At 40.7% G+C, this 18,536-nt stretch overlaps 4 protein-coding genes across 7 annotated transcripts in view; 2 read left to right on the forward strand and 2 right to left on the reverse strand.

The window, feature by feature from the left end:
- Positions 1–268: 268 nt before the first annotated feature.
- Positions 269–6,095, reverse strand: LOC106646822 (uncharacterized). 3 transcript variants are annotated; one of them, XM_089591482.1, is made up of 10 exons: positions 5,727–6,095; positions 5,148–5,216; positions 4,936–5,059; positions 3,955–4,851; positions 3,456–3,869; positions 2,671–3,143; positions 2,353–2,586; positions 1,377–2,204; positions 940–1,310; positions 269–859 (listed from the first exon to the last, which is right to left on the reverse strand). In XM_089591482.1, the coding sequence occupies exons 2-10, from the start codon at positions 5,175–5,177 to the stop codon at positions 754–756; spliced, it is 3,477 nt and encodes a 1,158-aa protein (XP_089447608.1). In that variant the 5' UTR covers positions 5,178–5,216; positions 5,727–6,095; the 3' UTR covers positions 269–753. The 3 variants fall into 3 exon arrangements, with proteins under 3 accessions (XP_089447608.1, XP_089447607.1, XP_089447609.1); XM_089591481.1 differs by lacking the exon at positions 5,727–6,095 and adding an exon at positions 5,459–5,669; XM_089591483.1 differs by lacking the exon at positions 5,727–6,095 and adding an exon at positions 5,323–5,431.
- Positions 6,096–6,249: 154 nt separating this feature from the next.
- On the forward strand, positions 6,250–8,920 carry Nup44A (nuclear pore complex protein Nup44A). 2 transcript variants are annotated; one of them, XM_014362972.2, is made up of 6 exons: positions 6,250–6,439; positions 6,516–6,672; positions 6,758–7,019; positions 7,093–7,326; positions 7,414–7,698; positions 8,235–8,920. In XM_014362972.2, the coding sequence occupies exons 1-6, from the start codon at positions 6,329–6,331 to the stop codon at positions 8,413–8,415; spliced, it is 1,230 nt and encodes a 409-aa protein (XP_014218458.2). In that variant the 5' UTR covers positions 6,250–6,328; the 3' UTR covers positions 8,416–8,920. The 2 variants fall into 2 exon arrangements, with proteins under 2 accessions (XP_014218458.2, XP_023245315.2); XM_023389547.2 differs by lacking the exon at positions 8,235–8,920 and having other exon boundaries at positions 7,414–8,136.
- A 709-nt stretch (positions 8,921–9,629) lies between these two features.
- Positions 9,630–11,358, forward strand: LOC106646773 (testis-expressed protein 47). Its single transcript, XM_014362894.2, has 6 exons — positions 9,630–9,695; positions 9,774–9,839; positions 9,929–10,135; positions 10,213–10,359; positions 10,442–10,620; positions 11,304–11,358. Exons 1-6 carry the CDS (start codon positions 9,630–9,632, stop codon positions 11,356–11,358), a joined length of 720 nt encoding a protein of 239 aa, XP_014218380.2.
- Positions 11,359–15,196: 3,838 nt separating this feature from the next.
- The window catches only part of LOC106646772 (neural cell adhesion molecule 2), a 62,901-nt gene continuing 59,561 nt past the window's right edge, over positions 15,197–18,536 (reverse strand). The window contains exons 12-14 of the mRNA XM_089590854.1: positions 16,990–17,349; positions 16,517–16,734; positions 15,197–15,812 (exon numbers count right to left, since the gene is read on the reverse strand). Of these exons, the coding sequence (XP_089446980.1) occupies positions 15,390–15,812; positions 16,517–16,734; positions 16,990–17,349 (1,001 nt within the window). The 3' untranslated portion in view covers positions 15,197–15,389. The remainder of the gene's footprint in view (positions 15,813–16,516; positions 16,735–16,989; positions 17,350–18,536) is intronic.

Raw genomic sequence — 18,536 nt, forward strand, 5'->3', positions numbered from 1 at the left:
CGGTCGAGTATAAATGTTTTACAAATTGATCGAGAAATGCTTAGTTGCGTGCAAATTCAATAATTCTCTCATCTAGTCGCCTTTTAAACATACATTTTCCTGCTATTACATTATAATTTATACAAATTAATTTTTATTTTAAAGACTCCATGCAAAATATCTTTAAGAATCAATTGAGTTTGTCAAGATCTTTACATAAAAACCAAAAACAATTACTAGTTGAGGGAAAGAATCTTATTTCGCTACATAATATTGAGAAATGTAAGAATTTTTATTAATGACCTTTATTAAATGTCAATCGTAGATACATTTTTTATATTAAAAATATTTTGTCAATTTGTGAACTTCAGATCCCATATAAAAATTTATCAAATATGCATTTTATACATTTTATAGATGAGCATTCAGAGGCTAGTATTATACATGACTTTTCACTAAAATATTTTCAAAGATATATATACATGATTCAAAATACTCAAATGCTCATCTCTGATAATCATTTATTTCTTAAATTTTAATTTTTAAATGGCTTCAAGAAAGTTCTTTAAAATTCCAAATTCACTTAATCTAATTTTTTTCGTTTAAAATACACATGCACTCGTAAATTATGCTGTCGCAAAAACCAATAGTAGTGCTGCGACAGTTAATATTGCAGCAAAGTGTACGCATTTCATCGCATGATCGTTGCCAACATTTTTTTCGCAATAAAGCAATAAAACAAGGCATCGACTCGATGATTATTGACAAAAATCACTAAACCTCTACAACACCGATCCACGCTCGGAGAACAGAGACAACGTAATTTAGTTTCTCTTGCCACTCTGCTAACTCGTCTTTTTCGTCAAAAGCTATCAGTGTCCTGTGGATTCAAATAATCTCGTAATGAAATAGCTTGCACCGATGACAAATAAAGGTATATGTTGAATTTTTATTACTGACCCAACAATGGTAGATTTTCCCCTGCATTGCATAAAAGTCGTGTCGGCATCGAGACTGTCCCGTCGACTCCGGGCCGTCGCAATGAGCAAAGTTTTCGGTCGAGCGCAAAGAGAGCGATCGACTAACTCGACGCGTTGAGTAGTACAGCGGGATAAGTCGATGGTACGTTCTGGCGGAGCCCCAACATCCCGGTTGTGCGGATATTTCCAGAAGAAAAGATAGTGATTCTCGAGTGCGCAATAGAATCGCGTCCAATAGACTTGACCTTGGACCTCCTCACCGAAATTTACAAAACCGTCGATCGATATTAGCTTTATTTTGCACTCTGCCTTCATTTCGATCGTTCCGTACAGAGCACTGTTAGATGGCACCTAAAAGTTAAAATATTGTGCACTTTAGCTTTACTCCAGCGAGGTACGGATTCACGTATAACCAACCGCTTTGAGGTTCCAGGGTGGCATGGTCCGGATGTCCCGGAGAGTGAGCTCGAGATTGCCACACTCGATGAACGAGGAATTCTTGGTGGCCACGTTGATATTCTCCTGTCTGTGCCCCATAGTGCTCATCACCGACGTCCTTCGTGATCGCATCAAATTATTGCGCAGCAAGTGAGCGGGACAGCTCACATAGCTGTTGTCAAAATTTTGTTGGTGCCTCTGCAAATGATAGCGTTCGTCGTGGTCAAAGTTATTCTGCTGGCGCAGCTGGAGGCTGTAGACGCGGATGGTAACTCTAAAATTAGGATCGAGTTCGCCAATGACGAAGCTATCAGGGAAGGAAAGTTGGGGTGACGACCTGGAGTAGCAAATGACTCGGCTGGCCCAAACGCGTGGGCCCTCGCTTACTACGAGCAAGAACCACTCAACCATCCCGTTACCGAGACGTTCGTGCTTTATGATATTTTCGCGCAGTTTCAGTTTAATGTCTCTGAGCTCGAGGTCGCTTTGGGCTGAATATTGATGCTGATTCAACTCGGCACGGTATCCTTTAGACGTCAACTGGACAATCTCGTCTAGGTAGGCTTGGTTGCGTAGTTTTGCAAGAAGGAGGGCCCGTTCGGACTCGACACGCTCAAGGCTAGTGATGAACTCAGGCATAGAGCAGCACAAGGACAGAGCCTTTGCTGCCTGAAATATGAGAGTCTGCTGAACCTCCACATGGGCTCTCAGGGCTTGAACCTTCTCGTGTAAACTCGGGCTCACTTCGATCAATTCGGTCGTCAGCTCGCACGAATTATCGGGCTTCATAACGGTTCTGCGAAGTTTCTAAACAAATCATATTTACAAAAGCTTTTTTTTTTGTATGTTCTACACACGAAACTATGTTTTGTCATATTTTATTGAAAGTAAAAGGTAACATATATAAAGAAGAAAAAAGTTTAAATAGAGCTGGTAATGATATAGTTATGCGCACCTTTTTGAGTCTATGAGAAAATGTCTTCAATCTGTTGAACGCTCGCGACCGGTTACTCAACGTCTCGCTGTTCAAGCTTTTTGTACATGGAGCCTGGTAGTCAGCAGGTTTGAAAAAATCAGAGCCAGAGCCGTCGATGATGATCGAATTGCTTATTCTGTTGGACTGGTCCGTGTTGGTGGTGATCGAAACGTAGTGCTCAGTACCAAGGGCGTTGTACAAAAAGTTCTCCACCTTCGTTTAACACAAAATTGACATTACCGATTTTTCAAAATAATATAGTTACGATAAGTTGTCAAGTCTCATGTTAGTACCAACCTCTTCAGGTATGGTCATCTCATATTTTTCATGCTTTGTTGCATTTTCGTTATGTTTGAAGGACTCGTGTACGGATTCTAGCCGATCTTCGAGGTTCCGTTCCTGTGCACTCATTTTATCAACAGTAATAATTCTCTCGTTAGTGCACGGAGGCGTATTGGGCATGATGCTGGAGATGGTGCTATCGACTTGGGAGAGCGTCGGTGACTTTGCCACGGCTTCCACTTCAACAAATGTGGACTCGTGGCAAGGAGGCTGCCGAAATTTTCCATGGGGCGAGAGATTGTCTATAAAGTTTGCCGACTTGCCGTTAGCTTGTATTCGTTCTACGGCCTTCAGTTGTGCACTCGTGATCGGTATATCGTAAATTTTGCCTTGTGCCGGTTTTTCAAGCGTCGGATCTACAGACTCACGTAACTGGATAGGCGATGGAGATCTTAGGGGTGATTTAAACGCGCCAAAATACGGTGTACCTGTGTACAGACATAGATGCACGAAAATAGTAGTTTATTATAGTACATTAGTGGATACTGCAGCGATTTTAATGCATGAAAATCAAGGGAAAAAGCCAGAAAACGTTAAAACCATTTCTGCTGTATCGTGCATAGTATGAGGTTCGTAAAAAATACAATATTTCATTTATAGTGAAAATTCAAAAATTTGCACATGCTTTAAACAAAAAAAAAAAGGCTTATCTTTGTTTTCTTCATTAAATAGAATAAAGTATTGTAAATTTCAAAATACGTACATACGGACGAAAGTGGGGGTAAAAAATAATAACTCACGTATAGGAGTGAAAAATTCAGGCTTCGTCTCATTATCATGGAACTGTCTATTACAGTGCTGGTTGAGTGTTCCAAAAATTTCAGCCTCAGTCATTGGGTTCGCCTCAGCCTCCTTAATCACAGATTCTTTGATATCTAGATTTTTTATCTCCTCGTCCAAAGCTCTGATTTCCTTTGACAGCATAGATATTTCCCAAGATATTTGCTCAGTTTGAGCATCAGATGACCGATAATCTTCCACCGAATCACACTGTCTCGTGATTTTAGGCTTGACGGGCGTCACTTTAGGTTCGAGTGTTTCGAGAAGTCGGATGTTGAAGAACTGATCGGGTCCCTGGCGCAGCAGTTCGGCGTTGCCTTTGGCAAATTCCTCCTCCAGATCGTAGTCTTTGACGAACAATTGCTGACTTATTTCTGAAATACAATTATTACCGGAGCAAAAAAACATTAAAAACAGGTGGGATAAAGTAATTAGAAGCGCAGAAAACAAAGTACAAACTTTTGTTGACCGGATCAGCCAAATATTTGGTGAAAGATCCATCCGAGTCTATCGAGTCGGATTCGGGCTCCGACATACGCTCGCTCTCGGGCAATAGCTCCGCTTGTAGCTGGATGACATCGCTTGTAGATGGATCCGACGAAGTGCTACCGCATGCGTCGCGTACCCACTTGGCAAGTGAAACACCCGAGTCAGCGTCCTGGTTCTCGAGGTCATGGGCGTTTCGACACTGATTGTACTGGAAATCCATGCTAGAGATCACATTATCCGAAAACATGCTGCATTTTCTTTTGTCGCTGGAGACGTGAATAAACTCTTCGACCGAGTCAATTAGGCTCGTTGTCGTGACTTCATTGTCCACATTAGCTGCTACTGTTGGCAGAAAGTCGGGATGTATCAGCGCTCCCGTCGTCGTCGTTGTCTCTCGGACGTCAAGAGAAAGTCTCTGGTCACTCAATTTTCTTGGGCAAAATAGAGAATCCCGAGACTCGCCTAGGGCATGTCGCTCGATAGCAGGGCATGACGTTTTCTCAGCCATCAGCTGTAGCAGCGTGTCCTTGGAGAGCCAATTCTGCTTCGATAAGGAGCCCCGGGAGCGGGTTTCGAGTTCTTGTCGACGAACTCCGACGCGTATAGGCTTGACGGGGCGTGTCTTGTGCATCGACTTGCGGGGCCGGCTATGCGAGGGAGAGCTGTTTGCGAGCAAAGAGTCTCTACTGCTGCTCTCGGTGATTGTTTCACTCAAAGTCGTAGACTTCTTCGTTCTGATGGGGCATTTTCTCTTGGACAGAGTTACCTCGAGGGTCGATTTGTTGATAAAAGGGTACATATCGATGGCACTCGAGGAGTCAGACAGCACCTTTTCAGTGAAATCACAACTGGAATCGCTTTCCGGACCTGAAAATCATGGAAGGCTTGATTTAAAAAAAGAAGAGGTCCGGACTCAAAATAAATTGCGCGTTGAGTGGAGAACATACGTACATCTATTTTCATTTTTCGTGTCGTTGTTATTGTTTATCATCAACTCAACAATGCTGACCCTCCGTTGCATCGCGGATTGGGTGGAATTCATGCTGTCACGCCTCGAGTTCCGATTAATCAAGCGCTGTGATGTGACAAGACAATTTCGTTATTCAATGCTAATTGTAAATAAAAATTAATAATGGTACTTCCATAACGTGACGTTTACTTACTTGAACGTACAATTCGTCCTTGTCCTTCATGATTTTCTAATCCGTTTGCTGACTTCCTACCTGCTTCATCTGTAACCATGATTCATTTGTTTAAACACTGTCATCAGCAAGAAAACAATAAAAGAAACGGTAATATCCCGAATAGCAAGCGAAACTTGAAGATATAATTACGTACGTGCGTCGAGAAAATTGGAAAAAATTTATTTTCTGTTCAAGAAAATACTATAGGCAAATTAACATTCGGTTAGTGTGTTATGATTTAGAAAACAACTAAGGGTCAGCATTCCACGAATATCCTGTACTTTGTATACCTGTGATATGACCATGAAGAACCACTGAATGTGTGGAATTTAGTTTACAGGTGAAGTCGTGATGGTTGAACATAAATTTATAAAAATAAACAACAGTTGACGTAATCAAGTAATTGACCGATCGGCTTGAAATGTACACTATACCATTTATACAGTTAAACTGGTATATGTCTTGAGCACCCGAGAGATTACCAAACGAACGTGGTACATATGAGTACACAATTTGTTTGTAAACACGAGCACTTCTTACACTCAAATACATACGTACCTTTTCTAACTAAATCCCAATGCGGAATTGCGTATTACATTTTTCAAATACTCAATCACATGCGTGTCGCACACATACACACTGAGAGTTGACAAAATTTTGATTGGCTGTAAAAATAATGACTGATTATTTCATCAATTTATCATCACTACCGTCGTATCAGATAAATTTAAGAGTTATTTGATAAATTATTGACTGTAAACCGACGAAAAACTAATCAAGTCGACATCAAGTAAGTATATGCCGCAACCGCAAGCTGCCGTAAGGTCCGTAAGCAATATTTTCGTTCACGAGAATCACGAAAATGAAATGGAGTAAACGATTACTTTTGAAGCGGCCGACGACCCGCGACCCGCAACCCGCAAGTCCCGCAACCCTCGCTCGCAGTAACGAGTAACGAGAAGATACAGGTGTGGGGGAGAGAGAGAGAGAGAGCTAGAGAGCGAGAAATACAAGACTAACCTTAAAATTTAACGTTCGCCTGGTTGCATCGTGCGCGGGTAAACTCGACAAGCGCGTTTGAAAACGCCTTGGTAAGAACTCGCGATTGTTGTTGTTTCTCTTCGTTTGATGCCACAGTACTTAACCAAGTGTCAACAAAAATGTTTGAAGCACACAGCATCAATACCGAGCACAAGGATCTCATACACGACATAGCTTATGATTACTACGGGCAGCGGATGGCCACATGCTCTAGTGATCATTACGTCAAGGTAGGACTCGCTGCAAGAGACGAATTTTTCCGACTTGGAAAATTATTGATTAAATACGTGTTGCTCGTGCATTTAGGTCTGGGACGAGGACGAGCATGGTAACTGGCACTTGACCGCGTCCTGGAAGGCTCACGGTGCTTCTGTTTGGAAAGTTACCTGGGCACATCCCGAATTTGGTCAAGTCTTGGCTACTTGTTCTTTTGACAGAACTGCCGTTGTCTGGGAAGAAATAGGTATGCTTGATTTTTTCATGTTTTATTCTACTTTAATTGTTCCTCAGAACTTAAATACTCATATTTTTTACTCAACATTACTTAGTTGGAGAAGGATCTGGAGTTGGTGATAGGGGTACAAGGCACTGGGTGCGTAGATCAAATCTCGTCGACTCCAGAACTAATGTGACAGATGTCAAATTTGGTCCAAAAATATTAGGTCTTTTAGCTGCAACATGCAGCACAGATGGAGTTATTAGGATATATGAAGCACCTGATGTGATGAACATCAGCCAGTGGACATTGCAGCATGAGATTAATTGTAGATTTGCTACTAGTTGCTTGGCATGGAATCCTTCTCTTTCAAGGTATCAATCCGTGTCTTTTCAATTGTTTTTCAAATAGAAAAAAAAAACCTATATGCTATTTATTTTTTTCTAGACTTCATCCTCCTATGATAGCAGTAGGTAGTGATGATTCAAATTCAACAAACGGAGGAAAAGTGTTTATTTATGAATACTCAGAGATTAGCAGGAAATGGGGAAAGACTGAAACTATATCTAGTATCAACGATGCAGTTCATGATCTTGCATTTGCTCCAAATTTAGGACGTAGCTATCATACACTTGCTGTTGCCACCAAAGATGTGAGAATCGTATCCATAAAACCTGTACCGTAAGTTTTTCAATCCCAAGTATGTTAAAGCTGAACAAATTACTCCCGCATCTGAGATTTACAAACTTTTTCTATTTATTGTTATAGAGATCAAGTTGGACTGGGGAGATTTGAAATTTCGACATTAGCACAATTTGATGATCACTACTGTACCGTTTGGAGGGTCTGTTGGAATATAATGGGAACAATACTGGCAAGTTCGGGTGATGATGGTTGTGTAAGGTTATGGAAAGATAACTATATTAACAACTGGAAGTGCGTTGCTGTATTGAAAGGTGATGGAACTACTGCACATAGTGCAGAAAACGTTATGTCAACGCCACCCAATTCGAATCATAATTTGGGAGTGCAACTGCCTTCCTCAACCACAAGGTACTACAAATTGGGTACCATCAGTCATCCAAATCAAGTGCCTTGGCACTAATATAATAGCTTCTTCTTCAGAGTATTTATTATAAAATGAAAATTTGAAGATAATGAATGTGATTGAACATTTTTGAAATATTGTACATATGAAAATAATTTTATATTAAATACTTTGAGTATGAATTCACATACCAAGTAGTCATATCTATACTACTTTCCTATTTTCTTTATACAGGCTGAAAAAAAATTTGTGTAAAATTTCTCATCTCTTGTTGAAAATAATCATTATTTTTGAGCTGACCATTTTGTTGCCCTTTTGTTTTAAACTTTAAACCAATTTGTAATTGAAACTCCTACCCGTAAGTTTTTTTTTGTTGTTTTTTTTTTTTTTTTATTTTAAATGTAATTTATTATTTTGGAAGAATAAAAATCAGTTTAATACAACTGTGCACTTCTTTTTTTATTTCCTAATACACACCTCACAATGCCATTTTTTAAATAACGGATGTAGTTACCTTGTAAATTATTTTCTTATCTTTCAGATCAATTCATATTCCAACTGATAATACAGAACCTGACGTAACTTTTGATACCAATATTTCTTCAAACAAATGGCAGCCTCCGGAGATAAGAGGTCGCTTTAGTAAATCAGTTTGGTTGGAAGATCCTGGTGAAGCGATACCGGCTCTTCCTATTTCTTTTAAACGAAAGTCCAAAAAATAGATGCAGTCAGTGTTTATAATATGTAAGAAACTGCATGTGATAATTAGTGGTTAAATTTCCGCAGTTGTTGCAACTATAATTTAAGATTTTATGATTTACGTCTATTTAATTACCGAGTCATTTTCATTTAATTTTAAACTAGATACAACCAAAAGACTTGATAAGATGTAAGGATTGTATGCGTTCATGTATTTTATAATTTTTATCAATTACCAGTTGGAGAGGAAAAAAAAGTATCTTTAATAATGTGCCTTGGTGCTTGGAACTAAAAATTTAAATAAGACTAGGAGTAAAATAATCTTTGGGTACTTGATGTTGGTAGTATTTTAGCTTTAAAAAATTTTGATAAAATTTCAAAACAAATATTATTGCTAAAGCTATCAAATAGAAATAAAAGCTGTGATTTAGGTGATAATTTTAGTATCACGGTATATTTTTAAATCATGTATTATGCTACGTCTTCTATGTTATCTGTTTGCTTTGCTGTTGGACTATTGTAATAATCGCATGAAAAGTTTTCAATTTACTGCAATGATATGGCAAAATATTTATAGTGACAGATTGTTTAAAAAAAATGTATGAGGACAATACCGTATGCAGTACGGTTCATGTCTTTTGATAAGCTTAAATTAAAAAAAAAAAAAAAAAAAAAAAAAAAACTATTTTTCTTAGTTTAGTTTCAGACATTTTTCTAATAACCTGATTTCCTTAAATATTCTGTATTTTTTTTCTTCAAGACCCCATAAAAAGCAGATCATCAGAAAAAAACAGATTTTTTCACAAACTGTACATTGTTGTCTTGCTGTCACAAATTTTTTTCAACGCGTTATTGAATCTACCGCTTCTAGCGTTCGATGACGGCAGCCATGATGCAGCAGCTGCCAATCACAGCAGTCCAGGAACAGTGAGAGACCGCAACTAAGACCGGCCGGTTGCGGTTACGTTTGTATACTTTACGTGAGTGCATTAAATAAAATAAAATAACAAATTTAATAAGTAACTCAATCTCGACAATTTGACAATTTGAAGGAATACCTTCACAACTTTTGAAAACTGACAGTTTAAAGAATTTGCGTGGCGTTTTTCATCGGTAATAATCTCAAACTCGTGCTCTCGCCAGTGACGTTAAACTCGGTCCTGCTGCGGCATTCGCGAGTCTGTTTTTTCGATCGTGGTCTTCGGTTATCAGTGATTCGCGATTTAATTTGTGACTTATGGAGGAGCCAAAGAGAAAGAGCTTCCTCGACGTCGTCAAGCACAACCTTAGCTTGGCAAATCGGGTAAACGACTTTTTTTCGACGCCATCCATGTTTACTTGGATATTAATTTATACCATGATAACATGTATCTCCCGATAGTCGGAACCTGTCACGAGATTTGTTTATGTCGGTAGCTACAGTGGATGTAGGGATGACTTGCAAAGAGTACGTCAAGCTCGTTATGCGTTTTTAGTGATAGGGGGAAAAAGGTGTACCTACTTATCAATTATATACACTTACGTATGTATCACTAGTGGATGAAGAACAATGTCAAGGAACTGAACGAAGAGTATAAGAAGATTGTATTTACTGGATTGTTGCTTGTGTATCCCGAAAGTGTCGTGCATTTGATTGAAGCTTCGGAAGAAGCAATCTATAAGCACTTACAATTTGTTCAAAAGGACAAGTCTTCTATGCTTAAAAATGTCATTCTCCTGCCAGCTCGTTACTTTGTGTATATGGTGAATAAAGCGTATCATTTTTTAGGTTTACTAATATACCGCTTTATGAGCTATACTTATTTATATACTTTTTGTAGAAGTATTTTTCTGAATGGCATATGGCATACGTGACAAACCCTCCTATGCTGTTTGATCAAATTGATAGTCAAGAGTTGGAAGAAGTTGGCAAACAAATAAGAAATTGCTTATTCAAAATTTACTCGTTGTGCGAATACCTGTCGAATGTAAGTTATTCATCAACGTATTACAATAATTTTATGATACCAGGTTAACGATTTAAAGTTTTTACTTTTTTTTCTACTGCAGCACAAAAAAATGATTGATCATTTGAAAGATTTAAGTGAATTACAACATCTACTACCAGAAGTTACCGTAGTTGAGTACATACTTTCTTTAACAGTGCCAGAAGTACAAAATCTGAAAATGTATTTGAAGGAATTCAATCAAGTTCCACTTATTCATCTATACAATGGTAAATATCATAGGTTATTTTTAATCTCATTAGGTTGATTAAGGAAAAAAAAATAAGTAACTATATTATTGAATAAAAACGATCATTTATTAGAATATTTACAATATATCAAAACAACAGTTTTGTCACACGTACGAAGGTGACGCGCGAGGGGTTTAAGTGGGTTTAGGGTGGCAAAAGGATAAAGGGACACACTCGTTCTTGAAATGACAGTAGTTAAATTAATAAGCTATACAATATACAAGAGTGAATACATCGGATGATTAGCTCTGTACAAAATTGCGCGAAATAGGTAAGATTGTTTGTGTCCAACTGTATCTCGGTTACTATATTATATATAATAATTGAATGAAATTCGTAACATTTTCAGTCATTTTAACATTTGTATAAATTATTTTTTCTCATTAAAATTTTAATAAAGTCTCTTAATTATTATAAATTTATTTCTGAGTAATTGGTACTTAGACACGAACTCTTCTTTAAAAACGTATCGATAAAAAAACTCGCAGCCGCTTTTGTATATAAAAATAATTAAAGTTTTATAAGTAGTAAATCGTCATTTTATTTTTTGTGTAAGTTTTTATCATACGTGTAAACAGTAACAGGATTTTAATCGAAAAAAAAAAAAAAAAAAATTCAATACATCACTAGTTTTTAATAAAATACAGTTTTAAAATATTTCATAATTGTTTTCAGAAAGTGTATGGCCTCCGGTTTGGTGCTTTGCACCTCGATCACCCTTTTCCTCTGACAAAAAAGCGCATTGAGGTATGTGTTAATTTTCGTTAACTTTAACTACAAAAGTAAATGTTACCGGTTCAAAAGTAAAATGGTATCACTCAATGTAAAACTTGGCCTACTTTGATTTATCATTAAGTTTTTTGGAAAAATTACTACTTGTAATTAATGCTTAAAAAGTTTAAAGTCTTCAATCTGAGCTCGTGTCTGTCATATATTTATAATATATTAATAAGTATACTTTTTTTTCTGAAATCTGACGAGTTTAACAAAAGTTTCGATTGCATAGACTTACAAATGATCAAATCGTCCATGCAAGATCTCATCAAATGAATATAGTTTTCAGTCATTTCATAAATCAATTGTACAATCAGATTTGGCAGTTGCTGCTTTTGTGTGTGTGTGTGTGTGTTTTTTTTTCTTTTTACATGACTACTTTTTTAATGTCATTAGAAAATTTTTACGAAGCAGAAACGATGTGTTTCCGCTAAACATCTATAGGTATCGCTATGAATTTCGTTGCGCCCACTGTATCTCTAGAAAAACCTTAAAATCCACTGGAGACTCGTGTTCAAACAAATTTTCTATACAATTTTTGTAACAAGTGCATACTGCACGTTTGCCGTGTGAATTCCCTCATTGGTAATCAATCGTAACAATTCTCGATAAAAATTTGCTCATCATTCAACTGTAATTTCTCGATCAGCTCGCAAACATTAAAATACCGTATTTATGTACACATTGGGCAACGGATGGAGAAATTTGACAAAATGCCAATCCGCAAATCACAACATGAATAAAGTAAAGGTAACCGATTGAACCAACCCTGTGTATACGAGTCCACTGTCGAACTACACGTACTATCTTGTGCGCCGTGTGCGTTACACCCACGTAACTCGATGCATCACAAGTTTGCCGGTGATGGATTCGATGTCAAAAGTAAAGAAGAAAAACAGCCTCTCGTTACACTCGATGTTAGGTATAAGTATAATGTACAACATCTCAGGATTTGTCATTTCTCACATTCGCTATACATATATATATACGTAAAAGTTTTGGATGTATTCATATGTACACACGCGCGCGCGCCTGATTGATCCGTGCATGAGTGATGATCGTGTATTTATATTAGTTACTCCGATAGTCGCTTCTCCGTAGCCGAGAAGTTTTTTTTTTTTTTTTTTTTTGTTTGCCCTTGACTTGATTGAAAAATTAAGCTGTGTGCAACGATATCGTACGTAATACCCTACGTGGCGCTACGCTCGCAAAAGAAAGAAAAATCGGAAACGGAGACCAGTCCAAAATGTACAAACGTAACGCACAAGTACTTACATAAAACGCACCGTGTCTGCTGCAGCCATTCGTCTTCTGCACAGCGCGTGCACTCGAAAATATTGGCCGCACTCATTCGTATTTATGATACACACACTCACCTCCGCGTGGATATGACACATTTTTTTTTTACACTTTTCTTTCATTGCGTTAGGTATTTCCTATGTTTCATTCACTCGGAGGTGGTGCTTCGTTTTTTCGTTTTTTCCTCGAATCTATGTTATTACGACGCTGAGCAAATATGTTTCACCGCGAATAATTGCCAACACCAGACAAGTCCGAAATTCGATAAAACGTCACATGAGAGATACCATTTGTCATGGTACAATTTAATGTAAATTATCAATGTAGGTATATATAATTATATATTATGTAATACAATGTACAGCGATTCGAGGGTCGGCGCGTTTTTTGTTGAAAACAATATATTCGTACGAGTTACGACATGGCCCATTTAGGTTGTACAATTACAGAACGAGAGAAAAAAAGGTGTGCCTCTGTTGTGGTTTTATTTTCTTCGAAAACAAGGGCGACGGATCCCGAAACCGTATCAACGGGTGCACCGTCACCACGCATACTTGTATCCCCGACGATAACTTTGCGAAAGTTCAAGTAGGCAAGGCCTTTTTTTTCCCCGTGACGAATGTTGTCGCCCCATCTTTCCCTGGTTATACACAAGGGGCCGTTAGTTGCGAAAGTTGCGAAGCTCTCGCGCGAACGGAAAAATATTATTGGACCGCGAGTCACAAACAGCTCCCCTCCCCCCCCCTTGACTCGTTGTTATTTTCCAAATTTTTCCCTTTACGAGATCCATCCGCGAGAGATTTATGCATCCGCTCGCTAAGGGCTGCTTGCTAGCGACAAACGGAGCTCAATGGCCCGGAGGAATACTGTGCGCCAAAGTATAACAGACGACGACGGCGTTAATAAGCCGAACAGTGGCGGGAATAAGAAACTTTTTTTTTTTTTTTTTTCTTCCCACCCCCTCCCCCCCTTCCTGCGAATCACTTTTCCATTTTACCCTCTTTTTGTAACCCGTGATAAGTAGGTGTACGTATATATACATAATAGCATATACGTAGCAAGGAGCCCAGCTCCTGCTCGGTGTATGTGTACACACGGCCGACAAATCGACTCTCGAAGGGGGGCATGATTTACCGTCGCCCGTTCCTCCTCCGCCGCGCGCTCTCCTTTACTCAACCGCTGATGTTTTTTTTTTTTTTTTCTTCTTCCTCTCTCTCCTCCCCTGGCCACGGCCATTCGTCTTTCTCCTCTTACGATTGCACGTACATATATATATACGTATAGCAAGCAAGCACGCCTGCATCAGAGTACCGACCCTCCCCCCCGAGCACCTGTGCCCCGCATCAGGGTCCCGGGATCCGTCCACCCCCTCTTTCTCTACTTCCTGTACTTGAATGCCCGAGATATATATATTTTTTTTTTTTTTACACATGTATACATTTACATTTACGTGGTAGGTACCCAAGTCGAGCCGCTCTTCCATCAGAGCCGCGATTTTTTTTTCTTTTAACAGTTTTATTTTACAATACACGTTAGCGTCCGGTCGAGAGAGAGCCCCTCTTTTCCTCTATACATATCATGATACAGCAATGGTATAAAATAATATTCTCATGTACGTGTTATATTTACATGCGCGTGCCTCGGATATTATTCACCTCCCTCCCCTCTGGTTTGCGTTGTTTCGTCTCCGTCCTCCAATAAACATATATGTACTTTCGTTTTTCCCTCCGTTTAAGAGTTTGCTACGTTTTCCATGCTCGCCGACGCGAGTTCTCCGGGACAGCGATAATTACTGACCCATCTCTCTTTTTTTTTTTTTTTTTTCCATTGCTCCTGCATCGGGTGCGCGTATTCGCGATGGGTGATTTCGCGCGTCGCTGAGCTTCTTTCAATTTTTTTTGTTTTTGTTTCTGCGGTCAAAGCGCTCTCGGGGGGTGGGGGCTCGTTTGCGCCCCCCAGGCTGAAATATTTATCGGGTTATTCGAACTCGCTCGGGTGGAATGAAATGAAAACCAACGGGCCCGAGTTGTGCGTGCACATGTACAGTTTGGTTTTTTTTTTTTTTTTTTTTTTTTATTCTCTCGCACGCGCGATTGGAATGCCTTTGGAATTTGGGGAGGAAAGTAACATGTATATATATGCCGAAAGAAGAAGAAAAAAAAAATTGCTCGCGCGCGTAGCGCTTTGAACGATTCGCCCCGTGTCCTCCGAGTTGATCAATCAATGAAATAATAAACTCTCGTCGTCGACTCGGGCTTTTGCTCTGCGCGCAGAGTCGGACTTTGAAATGAAAAATTGCTCGGCTGTTCTCGAGGTTGATTTGTTCCAGTTTCGGGATTTTTTTTTTTTCCCAAACGTTTGGAAATCCAGAGTTTTGGTAATCATACGCGCAGACGGGAGGAGCCTTTATTCATTCATTCACGCGAGTTTACCCTTGCCACGGTGACTTTTATTTACTTGTCATTTAATTATTTTATTTTATTATTTTTTTTTTTTTTTCATAGTGCATGTATTATATACATTATGTACACACAAGTATCCAATGCATCAGGGGCCGAGAGAGGAAACAACCGAGGCGGCGTCTCACTTGTGTATAGTATATCATCATCATAATGACACGTGTGATCGCGGTATAACATAATTATACGGAGCAATGTACAATTGTATAAGTCCTTAGGCTGGTCTGGGTCACACCGAGCTCTCGCGTTTCGTAACGAGTATGCCGGGTGGGACGAGGGGAGGCTTGAGCGTTGGGGGTGGCGCCTCCTTCGGTGAGCCCTGGACGCAACATTGGCCCATCGGTGGGATTGGTGGTGGTGGTGTCGTCGACAACTGGGGCTGCTGTTGGGCCAGTCTCGCCTCGACGACCTCCTTGGCGAGGAGCACAGGACACCCGCTGGGGGTCGTCCGTACCACGCTTATCGCCCCACTGCCCGTCGTGTACAGCACCGAGGGCGGGCCCGCCAAACTCAACGCCACCGCCGTCGAGGACACGTGTTGCTGCTGGTGCGGGTGGTGGTGGTGGTGGTGGTGGCTCGGCCAGTGCTGTCGGGGCAGCGTGCACATGCCGCTCTCGCAGACCTCGCTCGCCATTGGCTGGAACTGATGCTGCTGCAACACATTCGTTTTTTTTGTTTTTTTTCCTCCTTTTCAACCTACTCTTTTTCCCGGAGTTATTGCTCGAGTTCGGCTCGTTATTTCCCCCCCTTACGCGCGCGGCTCTTTAGCTCCGTGGTATAAGGGCGGCGACCCAATTTCTCTCGAGTCCGTCCGCGGCACTTGAGCGCAAAAAAGCACCTCGTGTACCTCCTAAATTCGCTTCGAAGGAAAAATCGCCGCGGAAACGAAAGAAAAGTCCCGGGTTGCAACCTTCATCTCCGAGGTGGTGGCTCTATTTTTTTTTTTTTTTTAATCTCCGTTTTTGGAGGCACCCGGGCCGAAGAAGCGCGGAAAGGGGCAAAAGAAAAACAGCGGTGTGTAGGTATATATGTACGGCGGGGCACGTCACCTGCGCAAGTGCAATTATTCCACGAGGACTCGGAAGCGGAGTGTCTGCCGCCCGAGGGCATCGGACCGAGAGGCGACCCTCCGAAACTCATCCGCGCCAACTGTTCTTTTCTCTTTCTCCTCTTCTGTATACCTTATTTTTTCACCACCCCCCCCCCCCTGTTCTCCCTCGTGGAGTTAACAGCGGACTTTGTGTACTCGAGGTCGAGAGTCGCCCAAGAACCTACCACCCCCTACTTTAATCCTCAACAGTCTCTTTGTCAACAAAATCGTGTGCATGTAACATGTATGATGTATTATATACTCACAGGCTTGGGCTTGAACTTGACGGTGTTGGAGAGCTCCCTGAGGGGCATGCTGCTGCGTATGGTGCAGTAGCCGGCGTAGTTGGGCCTCGGGCCCACCGCCAGGGCCGATCTCTCGAGCAGCCCCACCCGGGACGGCGAGGTCTCTATCGTCGACACCAGCCGCCTCTTTCTCAGGTACTCCGATACCTCCTCCCCTGCGCAATAATCCACCATTGTAGCTGTGTATATAAATATATACATACACATTGCGTTGCATTGATTTCATACTCTTTTATCCATTTCAAAGAGCCCAAGGTATCCGAATGAACGTGCGTCTTTGGCAAAATTTTACATTTGGCAAAGAATACACCCGTGCCGGATATAGAGATAGGAAGGGATACAGGAGATATCGGGGCGCGATCGGGGGGGTTTTTATATTTGATGTAACGCATATGTAATATAGATTATAGTAAAGATGTGGATGGGAAACGTACCGGTGATCTGCTGTTGGGGTATGATGTCGGGGTTCTTCTCGTCCGACTCGCTGGCGTCGCCGCCCGTGCTGATGGCGTCGAGTTTGCCGAACGAGTCGGGCAGCTTGATCTCGTCGGTGATGAGGCTGCCGCACTCGCGGAAGCGCAACTCGCGCTGTATCGTCGGCGGCTTGGCCGCGCAGTGCTTCCTGCTGTTGCAATTGTTGTCCTCGGCGTGCGAGGACTTGGCCTGCTCGTCAACGGGCGACTGGTACGTCCGCACTATCACCACGACTATCGCCATCACGATCACCAGGGCCACCACGACCCCTATTATCACGCTCATCATGGCCGTGGGGTTGCCCGTTGGGTGGGGCTTTTCTGTTGTTCGTTATGGACGACGGATGAAATAGAAACAAAAAAGAGGCGTGAAAATACAACAACAACAACAACGACGCGCGGTGATAAAAATATGACGAGGGTGACCCGCCGTAAAGGCGATAGTAAAAAGCGCCGTGGCTGGGGTGGGGGGGGGGCTTGGATTTTACGAGGCCGATGCGGATATTATATAGCTTTACGGCGCTGCTTTCTATTTGTGCTCTCCGAAGTTTATTGCTTGTATTCGTTTGTCGAGGTTTTTTTTTTTTTTCTACCTCCTTCCACCCACCCCCTTTGTACACATTGATGTCGGTGACTTGATATTAGCCGAGTGGCCAAATGGGTATTATTAAAATTATCATTATTATTTGCGAAAGCACTTTAATAACAAAATGTATCCCCGAGTTCTCGCGCTGGTGCAGTTTCGCCTTCGTTTTCCATTATTAGATTACATTACGGTGCAGCTGACGTCACGTGAAAGCCGCAACGAAGGTATATATATATATATATATATATACCTAATACATATATAATAATTCCCAGCAGTTTCAAATTTTCCGTCACGAAATGTTATTTCTCATTGTTCCCAGGAGCGCAGGCATACGTATTATTATGTAACATTTGCCTTGATGGGTTTGTGCATCTCGTCGTTTTTTGGTCCAATCTTTTAAAAATGCACCTGTTTACTTTTGTAAAAAAAAAAAAAAAAAAAAAAAAAAGCACAAGCAACCTCTACGTAATTAGCATAATACCCAATCTTCCCTAAATGTTTCCGCAGCCGTTAAAATCGATCGGAAGGCACTTTGTCTAAAAAACATTATGAAAATTCGACCTTCGTGAGATAGGTTCGTCTTAATGTTGAAATGGAGGAACGATGAACAATAACAACAGGGGATGGAAGGAGAGTGAAACAATATCCAACGATAATACCAAACGAGATTCAAATAAGTCTTTGGGTTGGTAAGTAGACACACACACACACAATCGAATAATGAAATTCATTCGGCTCAATTATTTAATGTATTCCGACAGCACGCCTCGTCAAGCTCTGCACCGAGTTTTCATATATATACCAAAACAAGCAAACCCATATATGTATATATACCTTCCCGCATATATTATATAACACGCCCACGCTGTATACTCTATGGTATATAGCATACACACGGGCTAATAATGCTTCCTCGAAG

Source organism: Copidosoma floridanum, unplaced genomic scaffold (genome assembly GCF_036245765.1).
Source record: "Copidosoma floridanum isolate Cflo_tuat_1 unplaced genomic scaffold, Cflo_Japanese_pri ptg000013l, whole genome shotgun sequence".
NCBI lineage: Eukaryota > Metazoa > Arthropoda > Insecta > Hymenoptera > Encyrtidae > Copidosoma > Copidosoma floridanum.

Bases quoted from the DNA above. Each gene is read 5' to 3' on its own strand.
- LOC106646822 (XM_089591482.1), bottom strand. From the start codon at position 5,177: ATGAAGGACAAGGACGAATTGTACGTTCAA. The intron at 5,060-5,147 runs GTAAGTAAACGT...GTCACATCACAG, and splicing joins AGGACGAATTGTACGTTCAA to CGCTTGATTAATCGGAACTC. The intron at 3,870-3,954 runs GTTTGTACTTTG...ATTGTATTTCAG, and splicing joins GGCTGATCCGGTCAACAAAA to AAATAAGTCAGCAATTGTTC.
- Nup44A (XM_014362972.2), top strand. From the start codon at position 6,329: ATGTTTGAAGCACACAGCATCAATACCGAGCACAAGGATCTCATACAC. The intron at 7,020-7,092 runs GTATCAATCCGT...ATTTTTTTCTAG, and splicing joins TGGAATCCTTCTCTTTCAAG to ACTTCATCCTCCTATGATAG. The intron at 7,699-8,234 runs GTACTACAAATT...CTTATCTTTCAG, and splicing joins CTGCCTTCCTCAACCACAAG to ATCAATTCATATTCCAACTG.
- LOC106646773 (XM_014362894.2), top strand. From the start codon at position 9,630: ATGGAGGAGCCAAAGAGAAAGAGCTTCCTCGACGTCGTCAAGCACAAC. The intron at 10,136-10,212 runs GTGAATAAAGCG...TACTTTTTGTAG, and splicing joins CTCGTTACTTTGTGTATATG to AAGTATTTTTCTGAATGGCA. The intron at 10,621-11,303 runs GTTATTTTTAAT...AATTGTTTTCAG, and splicing joins TACAATGGTAAATATCATAG to AAAGTGTATGGCCTCCGGTT.